Source organism: Rhinolophus sinicus, linkage group LG16 (genome assembly GCF_036562045.2).
Source record: "Rhinolophus sinicus isolate RSC01 linkage group LG16, ASM3656204v1, whole genome shotgun sequence".
NCBI lineage: Eukaryota > Metazoa > Chordata > Mammalia > Chiroptera > Rhinolophidae > Rhinolophus > Rhinolophus sinicus.
This window is the reverse complement of record NC_133765.1, coordinates 34,843,149-34,866,110: the sequence shown is the minus strand read 5'-3', so window position 1 is coordinate 34,866,110 and position 22,962 is coordinate 34,843,149. Positions and strand designations below refer to the sequence as shown.

The 22,962-nt window shown below is 53.3% G+C and overlaps 1 protein-coding gene across 5 annotated transcripts in view; it reads left to right on the top strand.

Moving 5' to 3' along the window:
- The window catches only part of ABCB9 (ATP binding cassette subfamily B member 9), a 38,153-nt gene extending 15,610 nt beyond the window's left edge, over positions 1 to 22,543 (top strand). For 4 of the 5 annotated variants that reach the window (XM_074321630.1, XM_019733896.2, XM_019733897.2 and 1 more), the window contains 11 exons: positions 1,375 to 2,069; positions 6,213 to 6,327; positions 6,886 to 7,016; positions 7,932 to 8,137; positions 10,299 to 10,496; positions 11,633 to 11,761; positions 13,685 to 13,873; positions 14,563 to 14,736; positions 16,616 to 16,775; positions 18,951 to 19,087; positions 21,337 to 22,543. In XM_074321630.1, coding sequence (XP_074177731.1) covers positions 1,463 to 2,069; positions 6,213 to 6,327; positions 6,886 to 7,016; positions 7,932 to 8,137; positions 10,299 to 10,496; positions 11,633 to 11,761; positions 13,685 to 13,873; positions 14,563 to 14,736; positions 16,616 to 16,775; positions 18,951 to 19,087; positions 21,337 to 21,597 — 2,307 coding nt within the window. In that variant the 5' untranslated portion in view covers positions 1,375 to 1,462 and the 3' untranslated portion in view covers positions 21,598 to 22,543. Of the gene's footprint in view, positions 1 to 1,374; positions 2,070 to 6,212; positions 6,328 to 6,885; positions 7,017 to 7,931; positions 8,138 to 10,298; positions 10,497 to 11,632; positions 11,762 to 13,684; positions 13,874 to 14,562; positions 14,737 to 16,615; positions 16,776 to 18,950; positions 19,088 to 21,336 lie in introns of those variants that run through there. The other variant, XM_019733899.2, reaches the window with a different exon arrangement.
- Positions 22,544 to 22,962: the final 419 nt, after the last annotated feature.

Sequence of the window (22,962 nt, the reverse complement as noted above, 5' to 3'; positions counted from 1 at the left end):
CTCCTACCCCCATCCCCACCCCCGGTCCCTCCCCTGCCCTTGGTCCACTCAACCCTGGCTTCTCTTGGAGGGGAAATGCTGACAAGGCAACCTTCTTCTCTGGGACAGACTTGAATCTGCCTGGAAGTGCTGGGGTGAAGGCAGGGCCAAGGCTTGGGGACCATCATGCCCCTGGGTCCTTCCTTTCCGCATCTCAGACCCCTCCTGAGCATCATAAGGGGTCTTGCCAACCCCATGGATAGGCTGTTTGAAGGATTAGGGCTTTGGAGTTGAGAGCACAGACTTTGGAACTCTACGGCCTGGGTTCACATCCAACTGTGCCCCTTCTTAGCTGTGTGACCTAGAGCAAGTCACTTAACCTCTCTGTGGGGTTTCTGTCTCTGTGCCTCGATTTTCTCCACTGTAAATGGGGCTAATAATAGAACCTACCTGATAGAATTCTTGTGAGGATTAATGCCTGTAAATCACTTAGAATAGTGCCAGGCACACGTTCACTTCAATAAGTGTCCTCTGGTATAGACTCTATTTTCCTTAGATGAACACTCTCTGTTAGCACTTGTTATATTGACAAGAATTTTAGTTTAGCAGTTTAGAGCCCAGATTCTGGAGCCAGACAGTTTTGGGTTCAAATCCCAGCTCTGCTACTCACCAGCTGGGTGATCTTGGGCAAGTTATTAATTTCTCTGGGCCTCAGTTTCTCCATCTGCTAAATGGGGATAATGATAGTGTGAATCTCGCGAAGTTGTTGGGAGGATTAAGTGAACACAGGCAAAGTACATGGTGTATGTAAAGGGCTGGGCTCATAGGAAGGGCTGTGTCACACGACTGCTTGCTTGTAGTTACTGGTACCTGCTGTGTGCAGGCGGTACAGGAGGTGAGTCAGGTTCTGGGAGCCTTCACATACTGGCTCAAGTCTTGGCTTGGGCCTTTGTTGGCAGAGTGATATGGGGCACATGCTTTTGTCTCTCTGTGTCTCAGTTTCCCCGCTGTAAATGGGAATATGGAAACACCGGCCTCATGGAGTTGTGTGGGGTTTCTGTCACTCCCAAACATGAGGTCTGTTGCCTTGGTGTGGGCACCAGAGTTATGGGAGACAGAGTGTCTTGGGCTGGCCCCCCTTCCCAGTCACTACTCGGAGTCACCCCTCCTGTTTGTCCATGCCTCACCGCTCCACTTGGGGACTCCGGAGCTTTGCCCATTTTGCAGATGGGGCAATAAAGACCCCAGGAGAGAAAGGGACAGACTCAACTCAAGAGGCAGCACTCGGGCACAGTGCAGCCCAGCCCCACTTCTGCCCTGGAGAAGCACCGCTCCCAAATTCATGACACAGCCAACAGGTGGCAAACCTAATCCCTCACCCTGTTGCCCTGACAGGTCTGGCCTCACCCTGCAGACAATGAATGGCCTTGTCCCCGTGAACTAGAGCCTGCCCCTCGGCACCTGCCCACCGCCAGCCGCCAGGATGCAGCTGTGGAAGGCAGTGGTGGTGACGCTGGCCTTCATGAGCGTGGACGTTGGCATGACCACCACCATCTACGTCTTCAGCCACCTGGACCGCAGCCTGCTGGAGGACATCCGCCATTTCAACATCTTTGACTCGGTGCTGGACCTCTGGGCAGCCTGCCTGTACCGCAGCTGCCTGCTGCTGGGGGCCACCATCGGTGTGGCCAAGAACAGCGCCTTGGGGCCCCGGCGGCTGCGGGCCTCGCGGACGGTCATCGCCCTCGTCTGCCTCTTCGCGGGCATCTACACCATGGTGAAGCTGCTGCTCTTCTCCGAGGTCCGCAAGCCGGTCCGGGACCCGTGGTTCTGGGCCCTCTTCGTGTGGACCTACATCTCCCTCACTGCCTCCTTCCTGCTCTGGTGGTTGCTGTCCACAGTGCGGCCGAATGCCAAGGCCCTGGAGCCGGGGGCAGGTGCCGAGGCCGAGGCCGAGGGCTTCGCTGGGGTGGACCAGCACCCGCCAGAGCAGGCGTCCGGGGCCACACTGCAGAAGCTGCTGTCCTACACCAAGCCTGACATCGTCTTCCTCGTGGCAGCCTCCTTCTTCCTCATCGTGGCAGCTCTGGGTAAGTGAGCACCTGCGGAGCCCAGCAGGCACCCCGGAAATCAACGTAGGGGGCATAGCCACCTCTTCTTTCCTCTCACATTTTAACATTTACTTACATGGTTCATACATTCAGTTGGTACGAAAAGTGTTACTTTTACTGCATGGTCTTCCCTGAGAGTTTCCCTCCTAGCTCTGCCCCTGACGACCCTGATCTCCCAGGGCTAACTATAGGAAAAGGTTCCGGAAACTTCCAAGTGGGCGAAACCACTTTTATTCGTTTCTTCTATATGCTTCCAGTGTTTCCTTATGCAGCTGCAAGCAAATAAGAACACGCCACTTGCCCCATCGCTTATGTTCTATTTTGTGTCTTGCTTTTTTTTTTACTTAACAATATATTCTGGAATGTTTTATTTGGCTGCATAATATCCCATGGTGTGGTTATACCCTCAATTATTTAGATGTTAGACTCTTGGGTTGTTTTGAGTCTTTTTCTCTTATGATAAATAACCTTATTCATACACATTTCTTATAAACGTGGGTATATCTGTAGGATAAATTCCTGGAAGTGGGATCTCTGAGTCAAAGCATTTTTTTGTAATGAAGAGAATAGAAAAGAGACCTCAGAGTAGTATGGGGTCTGTGGTAAGATTAAGTATTGTTCCATGAATCTTTTATTTTAGTTATGTGTGTATGTGTCCCCCTTGGTGATGTAAAATGTATCGGTTACTGTGGGTCTGGTTCTACACAGTTCGAAAGCACCACTCCCTCAACGTGGGTGGGAAGGCGACAGTGCAGGGTGGAAACTCAATGGGTTCTGGGGGCGACGAGGCCTGGGTACAGACCCAGTTCTAGCTGTGTGATCGTGGGCAAGTTCTCGAGCATTTCAGAGCCGCACTTCCTTCCTCTATGCAGCGGGGATTGTCAGTGTCCTTATATCACGATGTTGTAAAAAGCTTGAATAAAAACAGGAGAAGGCTAAGCCCAGAACTTGGCACAGCATGGTAAGTGCTCAGAAATGTCGGCCGTTAGGAGTTGTTACACATTTATCTCATAGGGACAGAGTCTGGGAGTGGCCACACAGCTGGAGTGGTCTCAACGAAGACGCACCCACCCCAGATCTGGCCTTGATGCTGCACCCCTTTCCTCTCTTTGGCCCCCTCTCGGTCCCGGCCCCTTAACTGCTGTGTGATTTTTAGACCAGTTCCTTAACCTCTCTGTCTCAGACTCCTCGCCTGGAAAATGGGACAGTAACAGTACCCGTCACATTGGGAGTTGTGCGGGTCAGTGAGTTAATGTGAGAGACACCTTGGACAGCTCCTGGTACATTAAAAAGCTCCCGATGGATCTTAGCAGCTGTGGGTCCTGGGACGACCCTTTCCGTTTTTCCAGATCTGTCGCCTACTCAGGCCTCAAGGCCCAAATGTCCCCTCCTTGGGGAAGCCCTCACAGATTTTACTGACTGTGGCCCTTTGTCTGCACCTCAGTTATAGCTTGGTGACATGGAAATCATGCATTCACTCTCTCGCCTCCCCTACCAGGCTCTGAGCCCCTTGGGGGACAGGGCCAGGTCTGACTCACCCTGGGTCCCCTGATCCCTGGCACAGAGGAAGCCCACTGAATGAACGAACAAATGACCAGCCTGCCTGTGTGGGCAGATGTCACCCTACGACCTCATTTCTTCCGCCTGCCAGGCCGTTGTCAGCAGGTGTCCTAAAATACAACTGAGCAGATTTTACCACCTGCAAGACTGAGGAGAGGGCGACTCTAACCTGAGGTCAGGTCCCCGACTTGACGGGTAACTCCAGGTGAGTGTACCTGCCAAGCTCCAGTTTCTCATCCTGAAATGGGGGTGTCATCAGGTTATTGTGAGAATTCGATACAATGCAACAGGGTGCCTGGCAAGACTGAGTACTTTATATGTTAGTGGCTGTGATTATTCATAATCATTTTTCAATCAACAAACATCCAGGAGGACCCAGCTTTTTCTGACAGCTCATAGTCTAAAAGAAAAACCACCCATTGGGAAAAAAGGTTAGTGTTAATGTTGAGTATTTCCTATGAAATGGGGATTCTTTTTCTTTTTTTTTAAAGGGGAGTTTCAACGTGGCCTCTTCTTTAAATCCTTACTTATAGGGGGGCTCTCTTCAGCTCATCTTCAGATGATTCTCAAGGTTGATTGTTCTGTAATTTAGTTGTAATTTTAATTTGATTATGGGAGGTGGCAGGCATAGCGTTTACCTATTCCGCCATCTTGGACCTTCCTCCGAGATCTATAATATGGATTTCATGGCGACCCAACTGCCTAAACTTGGGCAAGTGACTTAACCTCTCTGAGCCTCAGTTTCCTCATCTGTAAATGGAAATAATAATACCTTACCTGTAGGGTTATTGAGAGGCGTTAGAGATAAGGGAACAGGTATCTGGGCTGACAGTATTCCAGGCAGAGAGAACAGCCCGTGCAAAGGTCCTGAGGCAGGAAGTTGCCTGGTTGTTAAAGGAAAAGCAGAGGCCAGCACAGCTGGAGCAGAGTGTGTGTGGGGGGGAGTGGAAGATGAAGACAGGTCAGTCACAGCGGCCCGACCGTGCAGGGCGCCTCTGGCCACTGTAAGGATGTCGACTGTTACCCTGAACGAGATGGGAGCCATTGGACTGTTTAGAGCCGAGGGACAAGAAGATATGTTTTCAGTTTCACAGGCTCCCACTGTTGACTGAGTGAAGAGGCTGATGGGTGGACAAGGGTGGGAGCAGAACCAGGAGTTGTGACTTGAGGTCGTGCATGTAAGATCCACAGCTTGGACCTGGGTGGGGCAGCAGAGGCAGTGACTGTGGTTGGATTCTGCAAATATTTTTTTGCAGAATCCGCAAAGGCGGAGCCGCAGGATTTGCTGATGCATTGGAGAGTTTCATGTGGTTCTCGTATAGATTCGACGAGGGGTGCATACGTGCTTAGCACCCAGGAAGGGCTCAGTAAATGTCTCTTGTGGTTACTATCATTGGTGCTTGCTGGGGTCAAAATGCTGCTGGAGCTCTCTGATGCCCTTCTCTCCCTTGTGGGTAAACTGAGGCAGAGCTGCCTCTCCGATGGAACTCCACAGTGGTAGTTGGAGACTCCGTCTGGCCATGAACCGTGGGGACCCAGGCCCTCTAGACATTGTGGTCTCTGTGCCAAGGCCAGCAGAGGGCGCCAGAACCCCACGGAAGGCCTCACTGTTCTACCTGAGCCATCCTGTAGAGAAGCCCAGGTTCATTCAGGGGCCTTTATTCAGCGCCTACTGTATGCCCAACCCCAAGCCAGGCTGTGGCCTGTGGAAAGAGCTGCAGTGAAAATGGGACACAGTCTGGTCTGACCACACTCCATTCTATGTCCATCATGTCCATAAGATGAGAGTGGGCATTCCAGATTATCGGGAGGGAAGGGACAAGGAAAGAGCCCCCAAAGTGGAAGCCGGTTCAGATTTGAGTCCTGGCCCTTCATCTTAATTGCTGTGTGACCCCTTGCAAGTTGCTCAGCCTCTCTGAGCCTCCCATTCCACCCCTGTGAAATGGGGGTGAGGGTCCCCTCTCCTCACCCCTGTCCAGGATTGTTGTGAAGATACAATAAGACAAATGGGTAGGATATAATCCAGCAAACTGTAACATGCCCCACCAAGAGGGGCGGGGTGGCAATTTCTGGCATTTCTCGGAACCAAGTTATCAACAACTTCTGAGGTTCCAGAATGTGAATTCTGAACCCTCTACCAATGGGAAGAATGTAAACTTCGGTGTGAGTCAGCCTGGGCTAGTGCTGTCATCTCATCTTTCCGCTTCACTTTGTTATCTGTAAAATGGGGTGATGACAGGACCCGCTTCTGAGTGCGTGGAGGGAATGAGATACCCCCTGGGCTGATCGATGTCTAGTAGCCTTATTTGTACTGAGCCAGCCTACACAGATTGTAGACACCTTGCCCCTCTTCTCTGAAAAGTGGGCGGCATTAAGCAGTACAGGGCCCCTACCCCCCCTCCCGACATGGTGAGAAGAGGAATTTGCCAACAAAGAACTCCCTACCCTCCGATGGGGTGAGCAGAGCAGGCAGTGTGGCCTTGGGCTTCCTGGGGCCCTGCAGGAAGGGAACGGGTGCCCCTGGCTGCAAATGCCCCCTGAGCACACCCCATCTCCCGGCAGGAGAGACCTTCCTCCCCTACTATACTGGCCGGGCCATCGATGGCATTGTCATCCAGAAGAGCATGGAGCAGTTCACCACGGCCGTCATTGTCATGTGTCTGCTGGCCATTGGCAGGTAGCCGGCTCTCGACCCCAAACCCTGCCCCCCAAGCCTGCAGCAAGGGAGGGAGGCCGGGGCCAGCTCCTAAGGGGAAAATGGGCCAGGGATACCCAAGAAATGCCCCTGGTGGGCCAGTCCCTCAGCTGTCACCGTGGTCACCAGCACCCGAAGGGCTCGGGACCGATGTCCATTTGGTTGAGCCAAGCCTAGAGCCATTCCCTCTTGTCCCTAAAAGTGGCTTCTGTCCTCCAGGGTCCCCCTCTCACCCTCCCTGGTTATTTTCCAAGTGGGGAACAAGGACCAGCCTTGTCTGTGCTGTTCCGGAAGGGAGAGGGGTCTGGCTGGCAGAATTGGGGCTCTCAGCCCCAGGAAACACAGCCCCCTCTTTGTTGTCCCCTTGGGGGTTCCAGCTGGGGAACGAGCCCTGGACAGTGGGCTCGAGGCTGGGGTCCTGCCCTGTCTCCGCCCTGCGAATGGTGCACGTCTGCCAGCAGTGGGAGGGGGCAGCCGGGTGAGGTTGTTGGTTGTCGGAAGGACGTCGTGCTATATATAACATCTCTTATCTGCAATTAGCTCGTTTGCCGCAGGTATTCGGGGCGGCATTTTTACCCTCATATTTGCCAGACTGAACATCCGCCTTCGAAACCGTCTCTTCCGCTCACTGGTATCTCAGGAGACGAGCTTCTTTGATGAGAATCGCACAGGTTGGTCCTCTTGGGGCCTTGGGTGCCTGGGGCTCGGCCCAGCCAGGGTGGGTTTGCCTCGAGTTGAGGAAATAATTGGGCACATCCATGGTCTCAGCCCCGCTGGCTGCAATTACCCCAGGAGGCTGGCTTGGGCCTCGGGGCTGGCCTGAGCCCTGGGGAGCTGGCCTGCTGGCTGAGGTTTTGGTGTGAGCTGTGGCCACTGTGGGACCCTCGCCAGGCCACCCAAGGTCGCTGCAGGAGCCAAGGCCTCGCTTCCCACTGCCCTCTAGAACCACAAAGGCCAGAACTACCCAAGCCTGTGGTCTGAGGGGCCCAGCTCCTACGGGGGGAGCAGGGTGGGGTGCAGGGCAGAGCTGGGAAGGCCGTACCAGTAATATCCAGCCAAGATCCCAGGCTCTGAGACAAACCTGCCAGGTCCACGCCCTGGTCCCACTGCCCACTCACTTCAGCTCGTGGAGCCTGTTTTCTCATTCTAAAACGGGACGACAGTAGTGGCCACCCCAGGGGGCTATGAAGCGCCGGCCCAGTATCCAGCCAGTGAGGAAAGGGGCTCGGCTCCTTCCTCCTCCCCCAGCCCACACTGTTATTTCCGTAGGGAAGGAGGGAAGGGGGGAGTTACCCCCGCTGCCGGGTTTGGTTCCGGCTCCGTCATGGACAAGCTGGGGGTGCTGAGCGCACATCTTCTTCCCCTTTCTGAGTCCCAGCCGCCTCGTCTGGGCTATGGGTGGAATGTCACAAGAGGCTGGTGATGAGGGCTGGGCTCCGAGCAGCCCTCACGGGAGATCTGGTCTCCCCTCGCCACCTCCCATAGAAGGTGGGGGAGTTCTGAGCTCCTGCTGCCCCTCAGTGTGCGCTGCCCCCACCCGCCGTGGCCCCGCGGCCGCAGTGGGAGCTGAGCTGCCTGTGTTCCAGGGGACCTCATCTCCCGCCTCACCTCGGACACCACCATGGTCAGCGACCTGGTCTCCCAGAATATCAACATCTTCTTGCGAAACGCGGTCAAGGTCACGGGTGTGGTGGTCTTCATGTTCAGCCTGTCGTGGCAGCTCTCCCTGCTCACCTTCATGGGCTTCCCCATCATCATGACGGTGTCTGACATCTACGGCAAGTACTACAAGGTAGGCCCGCCCGTCCCTGCTGGGCCCTGCGAGTACAGACAGCTCCCGAGTGACCCCTTGGAAGGGACTCAGCGGCCACTGGCGGCTGGCGAGGGCCTCGTTGTGAGGCTGTGTTTGCTTGCATGCATTCATGTGTTCATTCGCTCAGTCAGTCCGTATTTATTGAGCACTTATGATGTCCCAGGCACCAAGATACATCAGTGAAGCAGATAAGGCCTCCTCCCTCAGGGAGTTTATGCTCTCGTAGGGGAGACAGACGGTAGCAGTTATAATCTATAAGGTGGTAAAAGATGGTAAGTGCTTAGGAGAAAAATGAAGTGAGGAAGAGAGAGATTGAGGGTGGTTGGAATTTTAAATAGGTCTTTCTGAGAAGGTGGCATTTGAGTAAAGAGTTGGACATCTTGGGGAGGCACGCCCCAAGCAGAGGGCGCAGCCTGTGCAAAGGCCCTGGGGTGGGAATGTGCCTGGTATGTTGGAGGAGTGTCAGGGAAGCCAGTGAGGCTGGAGCAATGAGTGAGGGGAGAGGAAAGGAAATGCGGGCAGAGAGGTGACAGGGGCCAGGCACTGTAGGCCTTTGTGAGGACTTTGGTTTTCACTCTGAGTGCGAAGTTCGCTCTCTTTCTGTAGCACGCTGTTGACGCAGCCGTGGCTCTGGCCCCGTGAGCGGTTATGGGCAGGCTGCCCCTAGGCGCTGCCTCTGCCGGGAAGGTGGGCCTGTCAACTAGGCCCCTGCCTCACCCTCCTCCTGCTTCCCACTTTGGTGGGTGCCCCCGATCCCTAAGGGACCAAGGCTGGGTTCAGACAGCTGCAGATGGCCCCTTCCCCGGGGATCCTGACCTCACGGGGGAGTGGGAGTGGGAGGCGACGGACAGGGTACTCCTGAGCGGGGGGGGCTTTGATACGCCATCAGCTCAGCGTCCCCAGCTCAGTAGGAACCCTCGGTGCAGGTGACCTGAGGCCAGTCCCAAAACGCATCCATTCCCCACAACCCATGTGTCGCCTGTTGGCAGTGCCCACCACCCAGGAGGGCCCTCTGCCCCGCAGCTCTGGGTCACAGGCCTCACTGTTTTCCTCCCAGAGTTAAAAAAGTAAATACATGAGTTGGAATTGGAGCCAGTTCTCTTCCTGTGCTCCCCACCCCACCCTTCCTGCCTTCCTGCCAGCCCCTGGGACTGGGCAGGAAACCTGGGCCTCCCCCACCAGCCCCGCCTCTGCACACCTCAGGCCCAGCCTCAAGTGCAGTCAGGCAGCCCTGAAGGAAGCTCTGTTTAGGCCTCCCCATACCTGCATGTGTTGCATACAGCCACTGAGTCACTGTCACAAGCCACACACACCGCCCACGGCTCCACACGACTCAGGGTACAGCCTGGCTGCCCCGGGTGCCTGCATACACTGCATGCTTCCGACAGCTGGGCATGACTCACCGGTCATGACACGTGCCCGTGTGTGATCCTGGCCTGGTCTTCCTGGCTGGTTTGAGATTCTGAGAATGGTGACTATTGCAAAGCCTGAACAGCGCTGCCCAGGGACCACTTCCAGAGCTCTGGTGGGCAGCAGCCTGGGGGTCACAGGCTTGGAATCACTTCTCAGCCATCTATCTGTCCCCAATTATATGCACGTGACATGGGCAGATTTAATAGCCTGTACCCTCTGCCACCATCGAGAATTTGGCCAGGAGTTCTGGAATCTCTGTGCCAACCCTCAGACTCTCACATAATGTATGTTGATGATGTAAATGGTGCCCCCTAAATAGTTGGTGTTTCTTGTGCAGTGTACAACCTGAACCACCATCCAGGGCATCCCTGTTCTTATGCCAGCACAAGATCTGGTGTGGATGCTCCTTTCCTGAAAGGATCAAAAACTATATGGTCATCAGCAACCTCCTCTGTCTACTGGACATGAGTTCATGATCAGCCCCCCATCCCTCAGGAGGTGGAACCTTGGGAGCTCACCCCAAGATCCCAGCTGGAGTCTGTTCTCTGAGTCCATCAAATCAAGCTAAAGGGAGGTGGGGGAGGACGGGGAGCTAGGTCTTCTCCTTCCGTCCCTGGAGCTCCCTGCATAGAGTTGGCACCAAACAAGGGTAGACAAGCCCAGAGAGGCCTGGGGCTCAGGTAGGCCTGTTTTGGGGTCTCCTTCTTGTACCCCCTCCTGCCCATAGAGACTCTCCAAAGAGGTCCAGAATGCCCTGGCCAGGGCCAGCAACACGGCTGAGGAGACCATCAGCGCCATGAAGACCGTCCGGAGCTTCGCCAACGAGGATGAGGAGGCAGAGGTGTACTCGCGGAAGCTGCAGCAAGTGTACAAGCTGAACAGGAAGGAGGCGGCCGCCTACATGTACTACGTCTGGGGCAGCGGGGTACGTGCCCTCAGCCCCGGGGTCCGGCCATGGGCGGCAGGTCCCTGTGTGTGGGCGGCAGGCTGGGTGCACCTGACCCTGCTCTGTGCCAGCTTTCTGCTGGTCCACGGAGAAGCCTCCGGTGAATGTCCTCATAGGGAGGGGCCTCCCCTTTCCTCAGGGGGAAGCGCTCATCCTGCCAAGGTGAGGAGTCACCGCGAGGCCAGCGGGGACCCAGCCTGGGCCATGTTCTGGCAGGTCCTGTGTCACCACCACACACACACACACACACACACACACACACACACACGTTAGTGTCCGGCTCATTCCCGGGGGTGGGGGCTGAGTCACAGCCCCTCCCTGGAGAACAGGGAGCATTTGGCCGCACCTGGGAGGTGACCTCGTCGGGGAGTAGCTGGGCCAGGAAAGATGAGGGTTAGGAGTTTAGGGGGGGAAAGGAGCTGGTGGCCTAAGGGTAACCAGGGGACAGGAACTATGTGGGTGCCCCCAGGGCAGGCCACCCCTCAAAAGTGCCCAGCCAGGGAGGAGAAGGCACCCAAAATCAGCTCAGTTGGCCCAGCCTCTCTGCAACGTGTCCACCAGCAGCTGTGCCTTTGGGGCTCGGTGTGGGGAAGGTCAGATGGGGACCCTGAACCGGTGGTCAGGGGTACCCACGTTCCACTCCTCCCCCCAACACTGCCCCAGGCACTGGAGTTGGGGGGAGACCAGGGCGCCTGGACACAGCCCCTCCTTGATGGAGCCTGGTGGGCTAAGAAAACCCAGAGTCCCCCGCCCTGCTCGGCCTGGCTCACGGTGTGACGTCAGCCGGTGGGCTCACGCTCTCGGAGCCGTGCTCTTCCCGGTATAGACGGGACCGATAGCTTCCACGGGGCCTCGCTGAGGGCTTGTGGGCCCATGTGTGTGCCAGGGCCTCACAAAGGAAGCCTTGTTCTCAGCCAGGCCCACGGCCCGCCCAGCTGGGGGCCTTGGCAGGGGAAGCGCCACGGTGGGGGGAGCAGGGCACGGGTGACAGGGCAGCACTGCCGCTGGCTGAGTTTCAGTCTGTGGCTGTGGAGCCGCTCTCACCTGCCCCTGGGGGGGGGTGAGTCTGAGCCAAGGCTCCTGTGACCCAAATGCCCCCTCCGCTCTGTCCCCAGCTCACGCTGCTGGTGGTCCAGGTCAGTATCCTCTACTACGGGGGCCACCTCGTCATCTCCGGGCAGATGACCAGCGGCAACCTCATCTCCTTCATTATCTACGAGTTTGTCCTGGGAGACTGCATGGAGGTGAGGGGCTGGCTTGGGGGGAGCGGGAGGAGGGGCCCACACAGGGTGCTCAGGGCTGAGGGGTCTTTCTCAAGCAGGGAGGGAGAGATCATAGCACCAATAATGATAACAACACTAGCAAGTGGCAGCAACTCTGTTTATGGAGCCAAGTGGCAGCGACAAAGACTAGTTCGGGAAATGCACGTAAGAGCTGCGTGAGAGGTCTCAGTGCTGTGCCCAGTCCCATTTCTCAGCAGAGGAAACTGAGGCTCAGGGAGGTTACGCAACTCCCCCTCCACATTTGTGGGGGACGTGGGTTCTAAGGCAGGTGAGTCCAACTTTATTTTAACCCACTTTAAAGCGTAGTACCACGGAAAAACACCAGGGTTGTTTTAGATTATGTCTATATTTGGCTTCCCCCACCAGCAGATCCTGAGAGAGGGAGCTGGGGCGTCTCTGCCCAAGCTGCCATCAGTCATTGCGTGAGAATGCTTGGAGTAGGGGTGTAACGCTCTGCGTCCCATCCCCAAGGCCCTCAGACATTGAGGTTGGGCCTCTGTGCTCTATAGTGGAAAAGCTCAAGAATGTGGCGGGGGGGTGTGTGTGTGGGATGTTAACATCTGCCACAGATGGCACTTTGCATTGGCCACAGTCACACCTGCAGTGTCATTTGACTCAGCAGCTTGCTTCCAGGAGTTCATGCTTCAGAAATTCTCCCACCAGCGGGCAGAAATGTGTGTCCCAGGACAGTCAGGACGACATTGTTTATGACAGTGAAAGGTTATAACCACCCCACATGTCCACGGGCCAGGGACTGGATAAATACCTGTATTCCAGGGACAGTCCGTCTGTCCCGTGCAGACCAGGCAGCAGCTACAGAAATGTAGTTCCGTGAGCCCTGGCATGGAAAGAACCTTAAGACGCTGTTCAGTGGAAAGAAGCAAATCCCCAAGCAGTAGGGATCGTCTGAGCCCATTTGTAGTTTTTAAATCTCAAAAGTAATTATATACGTGCGTGTGTTTGTAAACACACAGAAAAAGCATGGGTGGAGATACAGGACACGGGGAACCGTGGTCGCCTCCGGGATGAGGGGACATGCAGGGCAACTTCTACACAGCACTGGTGTCTTACTAACAATAATGTCACAGTAACTGTCGCACTGTGCTGTGTCCAGGGCTTACTTTGTGCCGAGCACTGTCTTTACAGAACCACGACGCTGGTGCTAATATTACCCCCATTTCACCCACCAGGGCTCAGTCACAGCACCTAGGGGGCTGAACTGGGAAGCTCGAGTTCAAGTCCTGGCAATGCCACTTCCCTGCTGTGTGGCCTGGGGGAAGTTACTCGAGCCCTCTGGGCCTCAGTTTCCTCATCAGTGAAAAAGGAGATAATGATAGAACCCACCTTGTAACATACACGAAGTGAAGTGCTCAATAAAATGAGTCGTCAGCATTAGTCTCATTTGTATTGCATATAATTTCTACCCAAGGAAAAGCATAGTGTAAATTAAGACCCTTTTTTTTTTTAAACTGAAGTTTAAGAAATGCTGTGGCAGCTACGAGAGGAAGGTTCCATTCCTGTTCTGCCACATTCTGGCTGGTTCATTTAACTTCTCTGTGCTTCCGTTTCCTCGTTTCCTCATCTGGAGGGTGATAACACATTCTCTGCTGGGTGGCTCTGAGGTTTAACCATGATGACGGTGAGGTACTGGCTGCCAGTGTTATCAGTATTTATTGCTGCTGTCCCCATTTTTTCATTACTGTCATTAACTGCTGTACTAGCAGGGGGGGCCCCAGCAGCCTTCCACACCCCCACGCCCAGAACTGTTGCTGTGTCCTTGCTCTCTCCACACTCCCTTCATCTCCTGGCCCCAGGCACTGGGGAGGGTGAGTCCCAGGAGTGGTGTGTCAGTGGGATGGCAATGTGTGTCTCCTCCCCCCGCAGTCCGTGGGCTCTGTCTATAGCGGCCTGATGCAAGGAGTGGGAGCGGCTGAGAAGGTGTTTGAGTTCATTGACCGGCAGCCAACCATGGTGCATGATGGGAACTTGGCCCCTGACCACCTGGAGGGCCGCGTGGACTTTGAGAATGTGACCTTCACCTACCGCACACGGCCCCACACCAAGGTCCTGCAGGTGAGGTGGGGGCTCGAGCCTGCCCAGGCCACCCTTTCCCTCATGCCGGCTTTCACACCTACACGCCAGGCCATGAACACCAGGGACACATAAGGCAGAATCCCTGTTCTCAGGGAGTCTGGGTTCCGGTTGGGGAAGACAGATTACTACCGTGTTTCCCCAAAAATAAGACCTAGTCGACTATCAGCTCTAATGCATCTTTTGGAGCAAAAATTAATATAAGACCGGGTCTTATTTTACTGTAAGACCAGGTATAATATAATATAATATAATAATAATATAATATAACATAATATAACATAGTGGGTCTTTTATTAATTTTTGTTCCAAAAGATGCATTAGAGCTGATGGTCCGGTTCGGTCTTATTTTCGGGGAAACACCAGTAGCAGAGGGCTGTAGTGATGGGGTGGAGTCAAGGAGGCCTTCTCAGAGGAGGTGACATTTGAGCTGAGACCTGAACAAGAAGCAAGAGCTAATTAGGTGGCTGTCTGCAGAAAGAACACTCCAGGCAAAGGAAACAAGTATAAAACAACTGCCAGATCCTAGAAAGGAGAGCATTCAGGGAGCCGGCAGTGCTCAACCATGGCAAAGGGGCACAGGGTGGGCTGGGGAGGGTGCCCACCTATGTCTGTGGACAAAGCATCTGGCCAGTGGCTTCACACCATCCATGTGTGCGTGTCCCTTGCAGAACGTGTCCTTCAGCCTGTCCCCAGGAAAAGTGACTGCGCTCGTAGGCCCTTCAGGTAGTGGGAAGAGCTCCTGTGTCAACATCCTGGAGAACTTCTACCCCCTGGAGGAGGGCCGTGTGCTGCTGGACGGGAAGCCCATCAGTGCCTATGACCACAAGTTCCTGCACCGAGTGGTATGTGGTGGGCCTTTGCTACCCTCCTCCGCTCTCCCTTTGTCTAAGCTTTTCCCTTGTGAGCTGTAGCACAGTTGCAGGGAAGAGCCTAAAATACATGTACGGTTCCTAGAATTATCACGTGTCAAGAAGCAGAACGTTCCAGTGCTCCAGACATCCCCCCAGAAGCAACATCTCGCCCAACTTGTATGCTCATCATTTTCTTGCTTTTCTTTCATCTCACCGTCTCTCTGTACTTCCCCACGGGGCACAGCTGTGTTTTGCCTAGTTTTGAACTTCTGGCTGGCGTCATATCGCGGGTATCCTTCTGGGTCTTGCTTCTTCCACTCAGCACGGTTTGCGAGTCATCCAAGTGGAGCCTGGTTGTCGTTCATTCGCTTTCGTTGCTAGATCATAATCCACTGTGTAAACATGTCACCATCTATTTCCGCATTCTGCCCTTAATGGATATTTGGGTTATTTCCTGGTTTTTATTGTTACCAGCAATACTGACGTGGACAATTTTGTCCATGTTTCCTGGTGCACACAGGTATGTTCTCCCAGAATGGAAGCAGAGCCCCAACTTTAGTGGTTTCTGCCACAACAGTTTCTGCCCCGAGGATGGTCGTACCACTTTACATTCCACTATCAGTGGATGAGAGTTCCAGTGGATCCACAGCTAAGTCACCTCCAGTACTTACGGGACCATACAGTTCTGTGTAATCCTTTCAGAAAAGGAGCCTTCAACACCAGATCCTGTGCTGGCATTAAGAACAGAGATACCTTGGATGGTGGTTCAGGTTGTACACTGCACAAGAAACACCAACTATTAGGGCTGCACCATTTACATCATCAACATATAGTAAATTATGTGAGAGCCTGAGGGTTGGCACAGAGATTCTAGAACTCTCAGGCAAATTCTAGATGGTTGGCAGAAGGCCATAGGTTGTAAAATCTGCCTCCCCATGTGGGTATAACCAGGGGTAGATGGCTGAGAACTTGTTTCAGGTGTGTGACCCCCAGGTTTTGAAAATTTTAATTTTCAAAACAGTAAAATGCAACAGTGTAACCATGTTCCCATATATTCAGAAAACTTTATAACTAGGACAGAGAGTTCCCCTCCACCTCACCTTTTGAATTCCACCCCCATGAAGGTTACCAGTGTTAGCAGTTTAGTAAATATCTCTTCCAACTTGTTTCTTTCTATAAATATATTGCTATATAAAGGCACATATATAGTTTTTTTAAACAAAAATAGAATCGTGTGTGTGTGTGTGTGTGTGTGTGTGTGTGTGTGTGTGAATTTGATTTTATGGATGTGCTGTAATTATTTAACCAATCCCCAATTTATGGGCAACTAAATTATTGCTTTTATTTTCTTTCTTTTAAATTTTTTTTTTTTTTCTATTTGCTATGTTGTAATGCTATTCCTCCATAATATTTTTGCAGGCCAAATTCCTATTACTGGGGCCATCGGACAGCAGCTCCTTTAAATTGTTCTCTTTGTAGTCTGGGGCCTGCTGCGGCCTCTTGCTTGCCGGCACCGACAGACTCACCCACAGAGCTGCACGCTACCTTCTCTTTCACACTCTCTTCTTTTTTCCAGGACAGGGCAGACAGCGAGCTCTCTTGGAGGTCAGGGAACTTGGCTTAGCCCAGGGCGGCGAGCTTAGCAGGCCCTAGTCTGTTGGTCCAGGGAGGCCAAGGGCTTGTGCAGAAAGTGGACTCCCTTGTTTGCAAGGAAGACAGACAGCTGAATGCAGCCGCCAGGCGCAGGCCCTGATCAGATTTCAGACCCGAGACCCCTGGCGTCAGCTGGGCCTGGGGCTGGCGAGATTCCTGGTGGCAGCTGGCTGGACGCGTTCCTGGCCGCTCATGCCCCATTCCTCCTCTTCCGCAGATCTCCCTGGTGAGCCAGGAGCCAGTGCTGTTTGCCCGGTCCGTCACAGACAACATCTCCTACGGCCTGCCCACCGTGCCCTTCGAGATGGTGGTGGAAGCTGCTCAGAAGGCAAATGCCCACGGCTTCATCATGGAGCTTCAGAACGGCTACAATACAGGTACCGAGCCCAGGCACGTCACCTCCACCGTGCCCAGCGCTGCACCCTCAGGGATGCGACCCTCTGAGTTATACATTGCCCTCTGTCAGCTGCCCTTCATTATTTCAGGTGACATTCACATTACGTAAACATAACCATTTTCAAGTGAACAATTCAGTGGCATTGAGTACGTTCACGATCCTGTATGAGTACAGCCACCACCTCTATTAGTTCCAAAACATTATGATTTAAAAAGAATATATGTGTATTGTATTAATTACACTTTACTTAATTTTAGATTAACAAATTAATATTTTCATTTGATAAATTTAACAACACAGTAATTTATATGTTTTATTATATTTAATATACGTTAAAATGTCAGCTCTTGAAAGGGGCTATTCACATGGTTTAAAATGGAAAACTACATAAAATGATATACAGTGAAGTTTTATGCCATCCCTTTCTTCCACCCCCAGTTTCCTCCTGCCTCCACTAAAACTTCTTTTCTTCGTTTCTTACATGTCCTTTTGGAGATTCTTTATGCAAATATAAACATATGTTTTTATTTCCTCCCACCCTTTTACAGAAAAGAAACAGCACCTTATATTCTGCACCTAACTTTTTAAACTTAACACAGTATCTTAGTAATCTTTACGTTGGTGCCCAGAGAGCTTCCTTGTTCCTTTTGGTAAAATGCTTTTCCTGTATCTGTCGAGATGATCGTATGATTTTTATTTTGGATTTTGTTGTAGTTTGTCACGTTGACTGATCTGTGGATATTGAACCATCCTTGCATCCCTGGGATAAATCCCACTTGGTCCTGGTGTATAACCCTTGTCATGTACTGTGGAATCCAGTTTGCCAATATTTTGTTGAGAATTTTTGCATTTATTCATCAGGAATATTGGCCTGTAATTTTCTTTTGTTGTAGTGTCTTTGTCTGGATTTGGTATCAGGGTAATGCTGGCCTCGTAGAATGAGTTTGAAAGCATTCCCTCCTCTTCAATTGTTTGGAATTGTTTGAGAAGGACAGGTATACATTTTTCTTGAAATGTTTGGTGGAATTCACCTGTGAAGCTCTCTGGTCCTGGGCTTTAGTTTGTTGGGAATTTTTTTGATTTCTGCTTCAATTTCGTGGCTAGTAATCTGTTCAGATTTTCAGTTTCTTCCTGTTTCAGTCTTGGGAAGTTGTATACTTCTAGAAATTGATCCATTTCTTCTGGGTTGTTTCCGTTTTTGTCACAGTAATTGTATTCTTGAATTGTCCTTTGTGTTACTGTGATGTCATTTGTAGCTTCTCTTGCATTTCTGACTTTATTTATTTGGGTTCTCTCTTTTTTTCTTTATGAGTCTGGCTAAAGGTATATCAATTTTGTTTATTTTTTCAAAGAACCAGCTCTTAGTGTCATTGATCTTTTCTATTGCTGTTTTAGTCTCTATTTTGTTTATTTCCACCCTGATCTTTATAGTTCCTTGATTTTCATTATTTCCTTCTTTATACTTACTTTGGGTTTTGTGTTCTTTTTCAACCACTGCATAGTATTTCCGTGCATAGGCTTTAGATTAGCTTCCTTAATAAATAATATATTTATTCACTTTCCTATTGTGGACATTTGACTAGGTTTTTCATCTTTGTTATTTTTTGCAATAACACTGCTGTGAGTCACGCACCACCAATAGTGCCTGCGTCACTGAGGATGGGAAATGACCCGCAGGGAAAATTGACAGAGGTGGATTTCCTGGCACAAGCGTTGTGCATTTGTAATTGGGATCCATAGGCTTGCCTAGTCCAAGCCAACAGACACAGAGGTGGAGGTACTGCAGCCCGTGACTGGGGGCCTTCGGGATCGCCCCAACTTTGTGTACCCCAGGAAGCTTTCCCCACAGCCACACCAGTACAGTGCATCATCAAACATTTGGATTTTTGCCAACTCAATGGGTAAAAATTGGTACCTTGGTACCCATTGCATTAGTCGTAATATGCACGCCTCTTCTGAACAGGAGTGGAGAGCACCCTTTCATGAGTTTTCGAACTGTTGGTTGTCTCCACTGATGGCCCCTTTAGCCACACTTTCACGAGAGCACAGCTCCCATGGCAGCAGGGACAGGCAGAGGAAGGGGGCTTCTTGCTCACCCCGAGGGCTGCCCCGGTCACATCGCCCGCTCACATGCCCCTGTGCCTCTGCCACGCAGAGACGGGGGAGAAGGGTGCCCAGCTGTCAGGCGGCCAGAAGCAGCGGGTGGCCATGGCCCGGGCTCTGGTACGGAACCCACCTGTCCTCATCCTGGACGAAGCCACCAGTGCTCTGGATGCAGAGAGCGAGTACCTGGTGAGTTGTGGGTGGCGGGGGATGCTGGAACAGGGAGCATCTCCGGGGGGCCCAGAGCCCCTCCGCCCAGCGGACAGGCCTGGGAAGGACTTGGGAATGGCACAGGGGCTCTCCCAGACTTCAGCTTCTTAGACTGCAGTGTGCCAGTATTCAGGACGGGGAGCTAGGAGAGAAGCGGCCCGGGCACTGGGCGTTCTGGGCCCGGCTTCCTGGCTCTCAGCAGAGCTGAGATTACACGATACAGGGTTAGAGTCAGGAGACGTGGAGTAGAAGCTCTGTCCTGCAGCACATAACTTGAGCCAGTCCCTTCCCCTCTCGGAGTTTCATTTTCACCGGTAAAGAGGGTCCGGTCACGTATTTGCACATCAGTCTCCCCATGGATTGATTCATTTATGATGCCGGTGTTTACTATGCTCCTCCCAGGTACCCGGCACTGTTCCAGGCGCTGGGGTTACCATGGCGGGCTGACCTCTGCCCCCATGGTGCTTCATTCCAGGGGGAAGACAGACAACAAACGGACCCCAGCATGAGTTCAACCCGTGGCCTCTGCCCCGTAGAAAATGAAACACTCATGTGACAGGGAGATTGAGAGGTGTGACCGTCGTCACAGAGAAACACAGCCGGACATTAGTTAAAGCTGGAAAAACAGATTTTAGTCAGTAACCACTGACAGGAGGGAAAGAGCTGAGCTCTGCTGCACTCCATGCAGCGGGGATGGGTGTCTTTAAAGGGAGAATGAGGGCGTAAGGAGGGGAGAGTGGACTCGGGGGAAAACTTACAAAGGCTTGGTCAGTGTGAATGGACTGATGCAGCTGGGGCTGCTGCTGGCAGCTGTTGAAGTTAGAATTCTGTCCTCCCACAGAGACCCGGATGCCAAGGCCCCTCCTTCCTGATGATGACATTGCAAAGGAATGGCTTCCAGGTCCTTGAGAAAGACCCCCCTGAATTTTAGGAGATTCATACATATACCTCAAAGGGACGGAGGAAGGATTTACAACTATAAGCCTTTTTAAGTAAATGCTCCAAGAGAGGGGGGTCAGGGGCCTGCTGTCAGGTGTTGGCTAGAACAAACAGTCGATTCTCCTGAGCATTTAGGGGGGCTGGGTGATCCTAGGGACAAGGCCATGTGCTGTAGATACCCGGCTGGAGTATGGCTGCCTTAGTGCCGGGTTTGGATGGAGTCATGTGCGCCCAGAGCTTGCGGTCCTCACCAGTAGAGCCACAGTCACCAGGGATCATTTGATCTGAGACCCGAAGGAAAACAAGACAGCCGTGGGGAGTTCTGGGGTACGGGTACCCCAGGAAGAGGCGCAGTGGGTGACAAGGCCCAGAGCAGGTTCACAGCCAAGCCCGAAGGACAGTGGGAAGCGAGGGCAGAGTCAGAGGGAGACGCCAGCTCCTCAGGCCCTAGTCAGGGCTTTGGACTTTTTCTTTGTAATTAATACATTTAATTTTTCAGAGAAGTTTTAGGTCATTGAACAGAAAGTGCAGAGTTCCCATCTATCCCCTCCCTTCCCACAGCCTCCCCTGTGGTTAGCGTCTTGCATTGGTGTAGTGCATTCGTTTCAACTGATGAACCAACGAGAATGCCTTATTACTAGCTAGAGTCGATGGTTGACATTGGAGGTCACTGATTGTGTCGTGTGTTTTACGGCTTTTGACAAATGCAGCGTGCCGTGCACCCACCGTCACAGACACACATTCGTTGCACGGCCCTAAAGCGGTTTGGATTTTATCTGAAGTAGGACAAGAAGCGATTGGAGGGCTTGGAGCAGGAGTTCGAGGAGAACTGATTGCAAATGTTTACATCTGTGTGGGGAAGAGAACAGGGAGCAGGGCAGGCAGGTCGCAGCGTCCAGGTGAGAAGTAATGGTGATCGGGTGGAGAGACGGGACAGAGTGAGAGAAGCTGGGGACACGCAGCCTCCAGAGTTTTCCAGAGTCGAGTCAAGTCCTAAGGGAAAGATGAGTTGAGGGGCATGGTTTTGTTCTGGTGTGAGCTTTGGGGCTGATGGTGCAACCATCAACCAAGGCCAAGGTTAGAGGATGGAGCGGGAAGACCAGAAGACAACCAGGCTAGGGCCCGTCTGTCACTTGCCAGGTGCTTCCCCTAGGAGGTGGGGGAGCTGGGCACCCAGCAGGGATGGGGCGTACGTGCGTGCGTGTGCGTGTGTGTGTGCGTGTGCGCATGCGTGTGTGTGTGTCCGCGTGTCCGAGGCGGCGCCTGTGAGCCGGCCCCTGTCTCCCCAGATCCAGCAGGCCATCCACGGCAGCCTGCAGAAGCACACGGTGCTCATCATTGCGCACCGGCTGAGCACGGTGGAGCGGGCACACCTCATCGTGGTGCTGGACAAGGGCCGCGTGGTGCAGCAGGGCACACACCAGCAGCTGCTGGCCCAGGGCGGCCTCTACGCCAGGCTGGTGCAGCGGCAGATGCTGGGGCTCGAGCCCTCCTCGGACTGCACGGCCGGCCACAACGAGCCGTCGGCCAGCGGCTGTCACAAGGCCTGAATGTCGGCCCTGCCTCTCCCGGTGGGACACAGGCCATGGCGCCCACCTGGCACATGTACCCATGGGGAGCAGCCCCCAACGGCTGCCTTGCGAGCCCAGGCCCACAGCTCTGGAGGGCGACCTGCCATGTAACCACATGTCACTGCTTCCTGCATCTTGCCCCTGGTTCCTACCCCGTTCCCAGGGCCACCACCAGCCCCCTGCCGCCATGAGCCTCTCCCTCCAGTCTGGGCAGTGGAGACAGCCCTGGTCTCTCCATCTGGTCTCTCAAGTCTTCTAAGAGAAGGTAGACTACCTTTTTAAACCAAGATCTTACCAGGTTTTTTACTGCTTGGTTTGATGGGCTCTAGTCAACTCCTAGATTTCAAAAACATTTTTTTAATTGGGAGTAATTGTGAGCAAGGACCCTGAGATGATCTGGAAACTTCTGGGCCAGGAGTGAATGGCCCTTCCTAACAGTCTGGGGAGGTCAGGGGAGAATTGGGCCTCTGCCCTTTGCCCCACGAGAGAAGGGGCTTCCCTGTCCCCAAGGGAGGATATAGGAAGGGGACTTTCTGTCTCTCCTTCTTCCCAGCTTCGTGAGTCCGGCCCAGGGTGGGCAGGGAGAGGGGGAGGCCCTGCTGCCCTGCCAAATCTAAGCCAGTCTCACTGTGAACCACTACGAACCTTAACTGGGGGAGTGAGGGGCTGGCGAGGCCTGGTGGAGCCTCGGGGTGCCCCCCGCCCAGCACCCAGCTTTAGCTCCTCCCCCCACACCCTCCCGGCTGGCAACCCCCTTCTCCACCCCCACCCCTGCCCCTCTGCTGTTCTGAGGCCCTTTGGATGTTTGGGAGATGCATTCTCCTCCCTAATCGGTGCATGGGATGGTGGCAAAGCCCAGGGGCTGGCTTTGCAGGAGGTTGTAAGATGTTGGGAGAACCCGGTCAATAAAGTGTACTACCTCTGACCCTTGACCTCTGACCTCTTCCTCGTCCATCTGCCCCATCACCTGTTAGGTTTTTCCTGGGGCAGTGGGGGAGACTTTGGGTGGTCTCGGCCCTACCCCCAGTGTCTGGGAGCCCCCATCGGTGCGCTTCATGTCCCCAGGATCTCTGGCACAGACGTTCGCATCTGCTGTCTGTCTGCACCGGCCTTGAGCTGGGCAATAGAGGCCTGTCTCCTCTAAGATGTCTGTGCCTCCCAGGAAAGCCGAGACCCAGCAAATGCCACCTGTTCTTTTCCATCAGGGACAAGGCACTGCACACCTACTCCCGCCCATGGAGCTGAGAACTAGTACCCAGGAGAACAGCTCGATCAGAGGAGAAGCTTAGGGCTGGGCACGGGAAGACCTCTATCCTGATTCTTTGTACTCACTGCGTTGTGCGG